Source organism: Lagenorhynchus albirostris, chromosome 3 (assembly GCF_949774975.1).
Source record: "Lagenorhynchus albirostris chromosome 3, mLagAlb1.1, whole genome shotgun sequence".
Taxonomy (NCBI): domain Eukaryota; kingdom Metazoa; phylum Chordata; class Mammalia; order Artiodactyla; family Delphinidae; genus Lagenorhynchus; species Lagenorhynchus albirostris.
Genome location: NC_083097.1, coordinates 66,242,318 through 66,257,227, shown reverse-complemented (window position 1 = coordinate 66,257,227; position 14,910 = coordinate 66,242,318). Strand labels below are relative to the sequence as shown.

At 35.0% G+C, this 14,910-nt stretch overlaps 1 protein-coding gene across 1 annotated transcript in view; it reads right to left on the bottom strand.

Moving 5' to 3' along the window:
• Positions 1 to 987: 987 nt before the first annotated feature.
• The window catches only part of VCAN (versican), a 112,848-nt gene continuing 98,925 nt past the window's right edge, over positions 988 to 14,910 (bottom strand). Inside the window, exons 13-15 of the mRNA XM_060146144.1 lie at positions 8,598 to 8,742; positions 3,067 to 3,249; positions 988 to 2,920 (exon numbers count right to left, since the gene is read on the bottom strand). Coding sequence (XP_060002127.1) covers positions 2,793 to 2,920; positions 3,067 to 3,249; positions 8,598 to 8,742 — 456 coding nt within the window. The 3' untranslated portion in view covers positions 988 to 2,792. The remainder of the gene's footprint in view (positions 2,921 to 3,066; positions 3,250 to 8,597; positions 8,743 to 14,910) is intronic.

The following is a 14,910-nucleotide window of genomic DNA, read 5'->3' as shown; positions in this document are numbered from 1 at the left end:
ATATGACAGATTGCACATTAAAAGGACAAGCTAAGCAAGGAAAAGAATCTCTTCTGTATCTATTCATGCCTAACTTCCCATATATTTTTGACATTCCAAGAAAGAAACCTCAAAATAATTTTCCACTCACCTTTGTCCTTTATGATCTTCTATACAACTGCAGAATATATAATGGATTTGTTCTTCCAAATTATCAATAAAGATATTGAATAGAATGGGCTGTAAAATAACTCCCATGGGATGCATCCAGTATAAAAATCTTACATTGGCAGAGACCTGTCTAGCTCATTTACTGCTGAATCTCCAGGGCCTAGTACAGTGCCTAATACATAGTAAGTACTTAGTAATAGTGAATGAATGAAAATAAAGTGATGGATGAATATCTGGATGGATAGGAACTTGGTGTTTTTGACATCTTCTGATCTTTTTTTTAGATATGATCTTCTAGCCAGTAAATTAACCTCCTAAATGTATAACAATTGAGAACATAACATTTTATGTTTTTATTGAAAGTATTATGCAGGTTCTGGAGATTACCTGCATCTACTACAAACAAACTATGTAACTTGGGACAAATGACTTGAATTCTCTATGCTTGATCCCTCATCAATCAGACATTAACAGCCTCTCTCTTAGGCTTGTTGGAAGATGATATACATAAAACACTTGGCCTGGTTAATAGGAAGAATTCTGTAAGTGTGACCTATCACTTTTCCTATTGCATGTTTCCTTCATGTTTGAGAGTAATACCTAAGAATGTATATGTAAACATTATCAGAATTACTATCTCAATTTTTGCAGGGACATTTATAATCACCTCTCTGCTAGCCATAAAATCATTTCATCCAAGCCAGCAGCTTGTACTTCATGATAGATCTAGAATGTAAAAATGTTCGTGCACATTAGGGTTTAAAGTTGTAAATAACCAGACCAGTCACAGTATAGTAAAAGAAGGATTTTAGGTTTCTTTGGCGAAACAAAAGCAGGTATAAAAAGTTACAAAGATTTTAGATTTTCATTCACAAAAAAAAAAAAAACAGTCATTCACATTTTACACTATACACGGTATAATATAAATACAGGAACGTATTATGTGCATTGTAATGAAAGAGGAAAAATTAAAACCTAATAGGTAGACACAGAGTTGTTCTGTGCTCTAGAACACCCAAAGGTGGATCACATTTAACGCAGCAACCAAGGGAACTTGCCTAAAGACAGTGTGTATGATTGTGGCTACTGTGGTTCCTTCTAAGTCAAAAGAGGTTCCGTGAAAAAGAATCCATGTTGGGTCTGCTCTTCTTCTATTTGCATTTTATTTGTTGTCTTCTCAAGATCATTCTAACTAAAATTAGGGAAAGACTCCTAAATGCTTTCTTCCCATTACAGGGTTTTCTTTAAACATTAAATTAAGTGGATAATGATTCAGAGTCATCTTCAGCAGTCATTTTATTCAAATTAAGGGGAGAAAACAGAGTGGGAAGAGATAGGGAGAAATTTTAACACATACACTCCGCCTAACAGGAAGCAACGCCCACACTATTTCTATATATATGCTCCTTGCTTAGAATGGGCAAACATCATTTGCTGAAAGCTATACACGTTTCCACTCTTCTTATAATAAACACTTGATGCATTCTATCCATCACATTATTTCATCAGGGACAGAGTACCTAGATTATATTGTTCCAAACTGTGTGAGGGAAGTATAAAGGCTAACACTGAAAAATAACTAACATACTATGTCAATGTTCAGGTTTGGGGTAAAATAACATCCAATAAATTAAATCAGTATGGCTTACTTCATTTATTTATGTATGCTTCACAGCTGCAGCATTCATACATGAACATTCAAAACTTTATAAAAGATTAAAATGGTTATATATACAAAATTTCTTTCTTTGAATGTGTGTTGTTTTAACAAACCCCCTCCCTCCAGAGCCCTAGGTCTATATCCATTTGAAATGTTGTTGATCTGTAATCTTGCAAGTTAGTGTTATAAAAAGCCATTAAAAAGGAGACCCAGTTGAGTTAATAATTAGCACTTTGACCCCTAAAAAATGCTCCTAGTCATAGAAAAGTCCTCCATTCAGGCCTTTCTTGTAAGTGAAGAAAAAGGAATGCAGCAAAAAAAGAGTTCCACGTTGCAGTCTCTAGTTCCGTTGGGATCCCATTAGCCAGCCAGGCTTCAGCATCACATGGAAGCCGGTTGTACCTGGGGCGGAAATGGTGCAGTGACCTACAAAACTTTGTGTTTGTTAATTGTCCAGGAAAAGCCATCCTCCATCTTGCTGACAAAGGGCAAGGGAAACCATTTCCAGCCTAAACAAACTACCAAAAGCAGCCGAACAAATGATTAAAGACCTGTAAGGCTCCATAATCATCATTAAATATGCCCGAACTCAGTGTGACTTTTTATTTTATATACAGGATTAAAATCAACATTAAATCATCTTATTTACATTGCCATTGGTGCTGAAATGGAGCTTTTTAAATAGTACAGTAGGCTGGTATACATTATAAAATGGTCTGCACTGGAGGCAAATAGAAAACTAAAGAAATTAGATAGTCTGGAAATGGTTACATTCTGCCCTTATTTTCTTTCCTTTTGTTTGCTTTCTTTTTGAATGCCAATACTTTCATTTAAAATGTTTTTGAGCACAGCAACCCAAAATGACTGGACGGTGGTCCAAAAATCCAAACCAACTGATAATACTTCTCGAGGTGATAGGAAAGGCACAGGAAGTTAGGACTTTGGCTGAAATGATGAAAACACATGTTCGCCATTTTAGGGATCAGCGCCTTGATTCTTGCCACCTCCTGCTCCAACGGTGATCATGTTTTGATGTATTTATTGAATTGTCCTTTGCTGATGAGGAATTTTTAAAGTATTTCTTAGAATAAGTCCTTTGGTATGCAGATGCTACATGGAAGGAAAGAAAGAAAGAAAAGAAAACACAACAATATTACTTGCTCCATACCCTAAACTACCAATACCGTAGCCGTAAAATGAGGGTGTCTAGTAGTTGTTATAGCATGGTTGTCCATTCTTTCTAAAGGACCACTTACGGTTCAGGCAGGTAATTTTAGGCATAGCCCATCTTCCATTTCCTAGGCAACGGATGGTTGGAAGGTGGCGTTGAATGAAACCATCTTTGCAGTGATATCTAATCAGGGAGTTGATTTCATAACGAGGTTTCATCTTTCCAAAGGTCTTGGCATTTTCTACAACAGGGGGCTGGCCGCAAGCAACTAAAGAAAAGTAAATTGGGTTATTTCCAAATAATCTAAGTATTTCTATTGGCATAAGTTTCTCCTTTTTTTTTCTCTTTTCTTCTTTATTATACCCAATCAAGCACCTTCAGCAGTCATTTAGATTAAGAAATTGAAAATTTTCAAGACAAAACTAAACAGTAAGCCTCTGGGCCTAGTTTGAATCTCAGATTCTGTATCTTGAATTGTGCTTTTTTTTTTTTTTTTTTAAAAAGAACCATAGGGCATATGGTCATACATTCATCTGTCCATTTGGAGGTGCTACTTTTCCGAAAAAAATTCTAAATTAAAAGGAATTTGGAATTTCCTGTCTCATGCCACCATGTGGCCTGTTGATGTTGTCTTCACCACCATCCCGATGTTTTTATTTATTACCCACCTTCACTTCAAATAAGATTTGTAATAATTAACTATTATTGTCACTTCCCCGGAAAAAACTTACAATCTATAATAACATCATGGCTTCAAAATGTGGACAAAATATGTCCAAAATATGGATAAAATATGGACCCTTCAGTATAAATAAAATATCTCCAGGTTCAATTATGTTTATTTGCTCTTTTCTGTCTTCTGTACAGAGACAGGAAGCAAGTCAGGACATAGTATTCATGCTTCAATTTTGTAATTACCTTATAAATATAAATTTCAACTCTTAAGCAGGGTAAGTAAAGGTAAATCTTGGAATATATAACCATCATTTTTAACCCACAATAAAAAATTCTGTATATCAACTAACTTAGTGATGGTAGAAATAGTAAAAAGGAAATAGTAGTAAAAGAAACCTCACAATTTTGAAATTCAAGAAGCTGGGAAAATTGGTTGAACTGAATTTGTATTAATTTGTAATTTTATTCAATATTAGTGTACTTGTTTTAAATGATATATTTTAAAAATTAACTTTTATAAGTGATTGTGTTTTGCTATATATCTCTAATAAAAATATAACTTAACTTCAATATAATTTCCCTAAATGACATTTCCTATCAATAGTTTACTTTAAGAATGCCATCATGAGGCCCACCTGATAAGCATGTCATATTCTCTCATGAAATAATGCAAATCTTCAATGGGAGAATGATTACCAGAAACCTTGGTACCAAGATGTTTGGATGTCAAAAGTTCACGAATATTAAATTTATTTACATATTCAAAAGGCTGTTTATAACCATATTCTTTTGAAATGACAAATGTAGGTTTAACTTAAATATTTAGTTCCTTTAATTTACTTCTGCCTGACAAAACAGCTTAGAATGTATTGACCCATAGCAAACAAAACTGTCTTTAATGAAACACAATCCAAGCATATATTTTCGTTCACATAAGAAATTGTCACTCAGATAGACATAACCTAAAAATAGATTATAAAGTCCTACTATCTATAACTAAGAAATTAGAAACGTTTGTGTATGTATTTGATTTATACAAATTCCTAGAAGATAAACTGAGATTTCTAAAATAATATGTCATTTTCAATTAATAATCTACACTATGTATATAGTTCAATGAAAACCCGCATCTGGATATCTACACTTCTTTTATTGTAATATGGAAAGTCTATACTAGGGTCCAGATACTAGCAAGTATCAGATAGAATGAGATGGAAGTGATACGGAAGGTTAAAAATTATCAATTAGATAAATCATTATACTTGATTCTGACTAATTAAAAGTTGTCTTTAAATTTGAGAGGAAAGCAATATACAGATTTCTTCCAAAACTATAAATGAAGACTTATTATAAAGTTAAAATAATTCAGGGAGTGTGGTACTGGCAAGGACAGGCAAACAGACCAGAAATAGATCCACATATATATGCTTGATATTTGACGGAAGCAACATGGCAGAGCAGTGGGGAGAAGGTAGTTTTTTCACTTGGACAATTGGGTATTCATATGGAAAAAAATATGTATTTGGCTCCCTACCTCAGAGAATCCATGGGAGATCAATTCTAGATGGTTTAAATATATAAATATATAAATATATAAATGTAAAATATATAAATATATAAATGTAAAAGACAAACTATAAAACATTTAAAAACAACATAGGATAGCTTTCTGACTTTAGGATAGGTAAAGATTTCTTAAGACACAAAAATGTTTAAACCATAAAGGAAAATTCAACAAAATGAAGAACTCTGTTCATTAAAAAATGCCATGGGGAAAGACAAGCTACAAACTGGGAGTAGATATTTGCAACATATAATTGTCAAGGGATTAATAACCAGGACATTTAAAAAAACTCTCACAAATCAATATATAAAAGAGAAGCAATCAAGTTTTAAAAATACACAATAGACATGAACAGAAACCTTACAAAAGAAGAGCTATAAATAAAAGTATATGAAAAGATATCCAGGGAGAAGTATCCAAGACAACGCAAATTAAATCACAAGAGATAACATTTTATACCCACCAGATTGGCAAAAATTTCAAAGTCCGTTAATATCAAATGTTGGAGAAGATGTGGAGTAATGGGACCTTTCACACATTGCTGGTGGGAGTGACAATTGGTACAACCACTTTGGAAAATAATTTGGCATTTTCTAGTGAATTTGATAGTACCTGTATCCTATGACTCTGCACTTCACTCCTGGAAAAACACCCTATGGAAACTTGCAGAGATCTACCACAAACAAGTTCAAGAATATTCGTAGAAACATTGTTTATAATAGTGAAAACACTGAATGTAACCCAAATGTCCCCTGGCAGGAGAACTGATAAATAAGATGTTATATAGTCATATATTGTAATACTACACAGCAGCCAAAATGAAGAAATACAGCTACATGTATCAACATGGATAAATCTCACAAACATAATGCTGAACAGAAAAAGCAATGCACAAAATACAAACAGTATGATTCTACTTAAAGTTCAAAAGTGTACAAAACTAAACAATTTGTTTACAGATACAAGCATATGTGATAATTCTAAAGAGAAAAGAAAGGGAATTAAGTCATTATCTATGGCTGGATTGGGGAAGTAAATGGATGGGATTGGAAGGAACCTGCAGGATGCCCCAAAGATGTGTAGATAGTATGCAACGAGGTGGTGTTTTTTTTTTAAAAAAAAGCCTTTTATATATAATATAATCCTCCTTTGCAAGTATTTAATTAAAACGACCTAGGTCTGTATGTTTAAAGATGTCTAAAATATCTGAAAGGAAAAATAAGTGTCATTTATAAAAGTCTTCAGACATTTATAAAATTCGTAACATTCCCCAGAGTACTGATTAACAAAGAATTAAGTCTACACAAATAAAAATCAGACAGTAGGGAGATAAAATATATGAATCATTTTGTTTTGTTTTATTTTTCTCCTTTAATGAGGTAGACCTAATGTTTTGTAAATCTTTCCCCATTGGTAAATGTCTACCATGATGTTACTGTTGTGAATCCTTTTTAGATAAGGCAGTGGTTCTCAACCTGGGGCAGTTTTCCTCCTCTCCCTCCTTTCCCAGGGATAGTTGGTGATGGCTAGAGACATGGATGGTTGTCACAAAGCAAAGGAGGATGTGGAGTGGAGGAGAATGTTACTGGCATTCAGTGCCTAGAGGGCAGAGATGATGCTAAACATTCTGCAATGCACAGGACAGCCCCAACAAGTAAGAACTGTCTGGCCTAAAACGTTAATAGTGCTGCTGCTAATAAACCCTGGCATAGGAAAAGCAACACGGGAAATAAAAGAATGTTTGGATCACAAAATGAAAAGCATGACTCCAGGGAACATTTGGAGATCTAAGAGGGCAAACACGACATTTGGATAAAGACAAACAGTTCTTTAAAGACTTCTTACACTAGAAACAGGGAAAAGAGCAAATAACTTGATTTGCTGTTTTCACAAGTTCCATCGCGTAAGTGTGGAAGTAACGTACATAGTCAGGAAAGCTGCTCACACGTGAAAGATATTCAGAATAAATTCTGCTTTAGACAAGAGAATGGCAGAGTATAGTAGTCATGGATAACAGCTAAGTTTCATCTCAGCTTTGTGTATCTTACTGTTCTCTTTCTTTTGATAGAATTTCTCTAGTGGTGTTTGTCTTTCCTAAAATATCTGTAGAGTGTATTTTTAGTTTTATTATTTTTATATTCAAAAATAAGTCAAATGGATCTTGCATTTGTACTTTGTATGTTTAATTGAGGTGGGTAAAATCTGGGTATAGAGATTAAATACTCATGTTCTAACACCATTATCAATTGCAAATAGGTTTATAAATTTTTATGGAATTCCTATTTTTTAAAGGAAGAAGTCTATACAGTGTGCCTTAGAATTCAAACATATTGGTCAATGATAAACACTTTCAAAAATCAGCTTTCTTAATTTTATCTGTTTAATATCAACTAAGCAATTCTCATTATATTATTAACTTATAAACATATTATAAATGTTTTTATTGTATCATATTTTGAAGGTTTTCAACAATAGACATAGGGATGGCATTTTTGTTCTATGGTTTATGTGTACAGATGGAGCTTCTAAGGGAATGAGTGAAAAACTCAAATGTCTATAAAGACCAGGAACTTAACCAAAAAGGAGGAAGGGTCTGAATGAGGACTGCGATGAATTGGAGACCACAGTCCCACCAAGGGTGGGTGGTAGTTTTCAGCTGCAGTATTTAAACCACTGATAAATGTGAACATGGGCCAGATGGCACCAGGTGTTCTTTTTTTTTTTAAGTAAAAACTTCACATTATTTTATGATACATACCAGGTTTTTTTTTTTCATACCAGGTTTTTATTGTCGACAACTAATTAAAAATTTTTTTGTTTCTTTAAATTATTTATTTATTTATTCTACAACTAATTTTTTTTTTTTTTTAATGCTCTCCTCATCAAAATAAACAGGTTTATAGGCCCTTGGGCTGGCAATTGTTTTTCTTAAAAATACTGCCAGGTAGTTTTTCTACGTAAATGCTACATTGTTAATCTTAAGCACTTGAAATCTAAGGTGAACACATTACTGAAAACAAACTTTTCAATTATATTGAAAAAGTAAACCATTCCAGAGCAATAAGAGATGCCATATGTGACATCCAGCTTATGTCTTAATGACATTTGGGCTTCCCTGTTGGCGCAGTGGTTGAGAGTCCGCCTGCGATGCAGGGGACACGGGTTCGTGCCCTGGTCCGGGAAGTTCCCACATGCCGCGGAACGGCTGGCCCCGTGAGCCATGGCCGCTGAGCCTGCGCGTCCGGAGCCTGTGCTCCGCAACGGGAGAGGCCACGGCAGTGAGAGGCCCGCCACAAAGAATGACATTCATTCTTCCTGAATTTACTTGATAATTGAAATGCAGATTAAGTATACATTATTAATGGAGTAATCATTACCTGTTCCTTTCTTGCAGGTATAGGTGAGATGGTAATTGCAGGGAACATCATTCCACTGGCCATTCTCATGCCATATAATTACAACACAATCTTCTCCAGCAGAAAAGAAACTATCTGGCTGATTGGGCCTCCAGTTCTCATATTGCTGTAAAAATGGAGGGAGAAGGTAACTATTGACAGTCAAAGAGAAGCATATTATAAAAGCGACAGTGTCATTACTGCACGATTAAATTAGAAGGGACTCAACAATTTCTCTTGAACCATCTAGCTGAAATAATTCTGGTGGTAAAGAAAAAGATTTTTACACTCTGAGTGGAAAATGTATATATCTCAAAGTCTCTCTTCAACAAATATATATATTTTTTCCTTTGGCAATGAGATATATCTAAGGAATCAATGCTCAATTTAAGAATTTTCACCATGTCATAATTATTAATTGTAACAGCATTAATGGAAGTGGAACAACTAGAGAAAAAAATTCATAATCTCATCACTCTAATCTGTCATGCTTTCTTCCAAACCTTATGTGCACATATAATTTTATGTAGAGGTGATTATAGTGCAATAAAATGGTCATTCTTTCTTTTATATTTTTACCACTATAAAGTACCTTTGTCTTATTGAATGTAATTGTTTTCATCCAAATTCTTTGCTATGTTGATATATATATAAATTGATATATTTGCTATATTTATTTTTCTGTTTACCCGATATACCTATGCCCATCATTTTATATTCAACCTTTCTGAGTAATTCTGTTTTAGATATGATTCTTATGTGCACCATTCAGTTGTGTTTTGCTTTATGATCTAATCTGGAAGTTGTTTTAATAGGAACATTTATCACATTTATGCATATTAATATACAAGATAATGCTTTAAAAATGTCTTACTATAAATATATGTTTGCTTTTCTTTAATGTGTGTTCAGATAATTAAAAGGAATTTTATTGACCTGATGTTTTTCTACTGGTTACTTTTATATCTACATCTTTAGATGATACCTTTTGATTCCCTAGTTTGAGCAATGAGATTTAACCAGAAATATCTTTTGCCTTCCATCACAGTAATACAGGTCTTTTATTCAGCACCAGTAATGAATGAAGCCCTCTTCTGGTACTTGGTATGCATTATCTCTTACAGTAATCCAGCAAGACTGGGAATAACTTGAAACTTAGCAATGTTAAACATCCAGGACTTTTAGGTTTACATTCAATTTTTTGTTGCCTTAAAATGTGACCTCCATATCAACCAATAATTATATGAAAAACATAGTCCTTATGCCTATTCAAAAATAACAAACTTTAGTGAGATGAAAATAATATTGGACCATAAGTAAGAGAGAAGCTTTCTAGCCTCCGGTCTCTTAATTAGAATGTGATATGGGACATGTTTGTTCATTGTCTCTCTGGCTCAACTTGGGTATCGCTTTCCCAATATGCTTTGCCTACTGTCATGTTTAAATCACATCTAATGCTGACCAGACTGGTGGAGACAAATTTCCTTCATATGAAAGAAATACGTATTCAGATTTATGTGACAATGGCAAATGTGACTGTTTCTTCTGGGCCTACAGATCTATTAGTCTTTCCTTGAATTAAATTTAAAATAAGTCTGTGTGTAGAAAACAAACTTATGGTCACCAAGGGGGAAAGGGGGAGGAGGGATAAATTGGGAGGTTGGGATTGACATATACACACTACTATATGTAAAATAGATAACTAATAAGGACCTACTGTATAGCACAGGGAACCCTACTCAATACTCTGTAATGACCTATATGGGAAAAGAAACTAAAAGAGTGGATACATGTGTATGTATAACTTATTCACTTTGCTGTACACCTGAAACTAACACAACATTGTAAATCAACTATACTCCAATAAAAATTTTAAAAAAAAAGAACCAAGGGGGGGAAAAATGAGTCTGTGGTTGAAACAGTGAGTTAAGAGATTTTATTTGAAAAAGACAGAGTCAGAGAAGAAAGAACTGTATATGAGTTAAGGCAATTGTTTCCAATTCAGAGCACGGCAAAAAAACAGTCCTGCTAGTTACTCCCAAAAGCACCATGGTTATCTTTATGTCTTTTAAAAATGTATAATAAATATACTAGAGAATGGCTCTAATGTTTCTTTCTTCTCAGAAAATAATGCAGTTTTTAAAGCTTTAAAATATGGTAAAAACCTAGATCTTTGATAAAATAATTTGTGAGAAGAAGACCTTAAGTTTGAAAACCTGAGGATTAAGAGACCTTCTACTTTTCCTTCAATCTCTTTGCTTAGTTTTGCTTTGAAATACACATCAATCATGCCAAAATTAAGATAGGACACAAGAGACCTCTGCTATGTAAAGAAGAGTCTCTGAAAAGTGATAAAACTTCAAAGAACCAAGGGAAGCTTAATAAAGACTTTTTTTCCAAAACACAGAATTAAGGGTGTTTTTATTTCTCTGGTGGAAATCCAGAAATTATATGGATTTAAATTCAACTCTAGTAGCCTGAATGGTACCACTGAGCTACCCCCTAGGTGGCCCTGGGAAAGATGCTCAGAGGACCGTACTCACCAAAGCACTCTGTCTGGCAGGTCTTCCTAGGACTGGGAACTGACATTTGATCTGACCTGGGTTTCTAATTATTTCTTTATTTTCCTTTTCTTTGCTTATTTCCCTTTCCTTACCATCTCTTACCCTCCACCCACCAAGTCTTATTTTTTGCCTTTTTTTTTTTTGCCGGCTACCCTCCTTTAATAGATAACAGAAAAGGAAATGGAGTAACAATGCAGATATAAAGGTCACATTCAGCCTGCTGCTGCTGTATGACTAAGCTGTCTTTAACAGATGAATTAAAGCAGGATAAAATTAAAAATTAAATTAATAAAGAATAAGAATTCCTTAAAACTAACAAAGATCTAAATTGAATACTTTTTATGGTGAAAGATCCCAGAGTTCCTCATATACTTAATTTGGATTTTGGAGCTCAATACTTTCTAGTTTACTTTCTAACTAACCTCTTTCAGGAAACCAGTGAATGTCCTCAAAGGTGGAAAATTTTCCAGCATCCCAATACCATGTGTAAACTGCGCAGTGCTCCCCTTTCCTTGGCCTTACCACACTATTCATCTCCCTTATTTTTCTTCATAACACTTATTACCTTCTAATATCCTATGCATTTTACTTACTTATTATATTTTTTCTCCTTAGTAGAGTGTGAGCTCATTGAGGACAGGGATTTTGGCTTCTTTTGTTTACTCCTGTATCCTCAGTGCCAGGAGCTATGCCTGGCACATAGTGGTGTTGTTTAATAAATAATTTCATATTTAGAAATAATGAACCCCAGAGTGTGCTGCGCTCCTCCCTATCCATACTTGCCCCTGATCGAAGATGTTGTTTGCTGCTGGCAAACAGCAAGCAAGACAATCACAAAGTCAGCAGAAGTAAATAACCGGTCTGGAAAACAGTTGGCAATACATACCAAGAGCCTTAAAAAGTTCCTACCCTTGGGCTTCCCTGGTGGCGCAGTGGTTGAGAGTCCGCCTGCCGATGCAGGGGACACGGGTTTTTGCCCCGGTCCGGGAGGATCCCACATGCCGCGGAGCGGCTGCGCCCGTGAGCCATGGCCGCTGAGCCTATGCGTCCGGAGCCTGTGCTCCGCAACGGGAGAGGCCACAACAGTGAGAGGCCCGCGTACCATCAAAAAAAAAAAAAAAAAAAAGTTCCTACCCTTGGACTTCATAATTCTACTTCTAAAATGCTATCCTAAAAAATAATCAGAGATATGAACAACATTTTATCTAAAATATTACACTAGCAGTAAGTGGGAAAAATCTATAGAGCAAATATATATTCAATAAATCATGGTATAGCCAGACAAATGGGACATTTGGGACATTATATAACCATCAAATATCTTGGCTTTGAGGACTATACAAGGAGATGGAAGATACTAAAAGAAGTGTTAAGTTAAATAAAAAGCAAAGTCCTAAAAATGTACAATAATCCGAATTTTACGCATACTCTCGATGCAGTTGTGTGTGTGTGTGTGTGTGTGTGTGTGTGTGTGTGTGTATGCAAAAGACCCAAAGAAAATGCAGTAAAATGTTATAAAGTTTACATCTAGTGATATGAGACTAAGGTAATCTTTTATTCTATATATTCTTACAGATTTTCCAACTTCCCTTGAATGAGCATAAATTATTTTTCTAATCAGTAAAAATGAACATTATAACACGAGCTATGCAGCGATCAGAAAGAACTTACCGATTTCTTAGCTAACACTTTTTAAATCTAACCTCAACAAACATCACTTCAAGTCATCCAAGTCCCTCGACTGCCATGTATTTTGCAGCTGACATTTCCTCCTGATCTGAACAATAACCATCTCATTTTCACACTGAAATGAGATTCTGATTCCATGCCACCAAAGTAATTCTCAGGCCTTAAGCTTCCCAGGCTCAGACCTCTGGTAAAAGATTTAATTGTTTTGGGTGGGAATTGCATTTGGCTCGCAGCAGTGATCTGTGTTGTTGCTTGGCAGAACTGTGGCTTAATGGTGCAGGACCAAATTTTAAGTCTGTGGTTTTTGCAAGAATGTTTGATACCCACAGGCATGTCACACTATTACCTCATATCTGATTGCTCCATTGTGCAGATTTATTTTGGCTAGGATGCTTTGATTTTGCTCCATGTTACTGCCAAACTGACTTAGCAAAGGAAACTCCAGTTTTCTGAACAACTTTCTTTGTTTCCTCCTGAATTCTTATAGCCTTATTTAATACCACTTGCAGAGAAAAAGAGTAGAAAAAATAAATCATTGATTTTAGGTTCAATAATGTATTTTTTTCACTAAAGCTAAATGTTAGGAAGAGAGCTCTCCTCAGGAAATCAATTCTGAGCTATAAGAATGTAATCGAGCCTCTCTCACATAGACGGTGTCTCATACATACAGAAATGTAGACTCTTGGAATGAGCAGAGAAAAATTCTCTGCTCCCATCTGGATTTTTTTCTCCTCGCTGGAATTATAAGCAAACATCCTGGGTGATCTAGCCCAGGTCGACCCTCTTCTAGGGCTGGATGGGCAAACTAAAATTATTCCAAAAAGCCAGCATGGCTTGGGGAGAATTCATTTTAACACTGTTGACAAAAATAAATGCTGATTTAGCCTGTTTTTGTCTCAGAGACTCATGTTCTCCATTCCAGACCTTGAACTCTCATTGTTCCCCCCAGAGACCAGAATTAGATCAATCCCATGTCTGAAAAGAAACCCCTAGATTACTGTGCATTTTTGTTCTCTTTTGATGGCAGAGAAAATTATGACATAAAAGTCACATAGTTGATGTAAAGGAAAGCCAGCTCAGATGTAAACTTATCTACATGTTCTATAACAAACATGCATTTTATTAAGAGGTAATTTTTTATACCTAGTATGAACTGCTTAATGCTGTACACTATATGAAAAAGTTACTTGTAGTGTTCCAATTAAATGATTACCTCTCTGTATGTGTAAAAAAAAAAAAAAAAAAGTGCCCCGAAAGACAACCATTTCAACTAAACTGGATTTATTAACTTTTCAATTATTGTTTTCTCTTTCCTTTCCCCCCAATCAGATTCAAGCAAGTTAGCTGCCAAAAGCATAAAATGATTTTTAAAAACCTGGCCAAAACCTAACAGCTAAGTACCATTCTCCTGAATGAAAATTGTCTCCACAAACCAGAGAATTCATTTTGAACCAATCCTAATATTGAGAGGACCAAGTCGGAGCAGACTGAAGTTATTCATTACAATCTATCAAACTTTACAAATGCTTAGATTATTTTATTCCAAATAATCTGTATTTTATTGTCAAAAATTTACTTCTGTCTTATATTAACATAAAAGCGGAGAATTATCCTGCAGGTCTTCTGGAGCACACGGGACTCCCCTGCCTGCCAATATTCCCCACTCTCGGAGAGTGACCTCAGTTCCACAGATCTAAGACAAACTTGACTTAGGTGTCTCAAGCAGAATGGCTGAAGAGTTATTCTCTCCTTCCCAGCTCTTTGCAAAGTCTCCAACTTAATTCAATCAACATAAGGGGAGGGAAAAGGTGTGTGTTGTGTTTGGGGATGGGGGTAGTGTCTCTGCTTTTGAAAGTTACCAGCAATCTACTAAAGTCAGACAGGGTTTCCATCCTTTGAAGGTGACTCTGATTATATAGTATCTAGGAGTCCCAACTGTCATTCAGAGATACCGGATGATCTTTTATCTTTAAAATACACACCACCATGATCAATGGCCCTGAATCTCAGCAGATAACTAATATCACAAGCATGTACAAAAC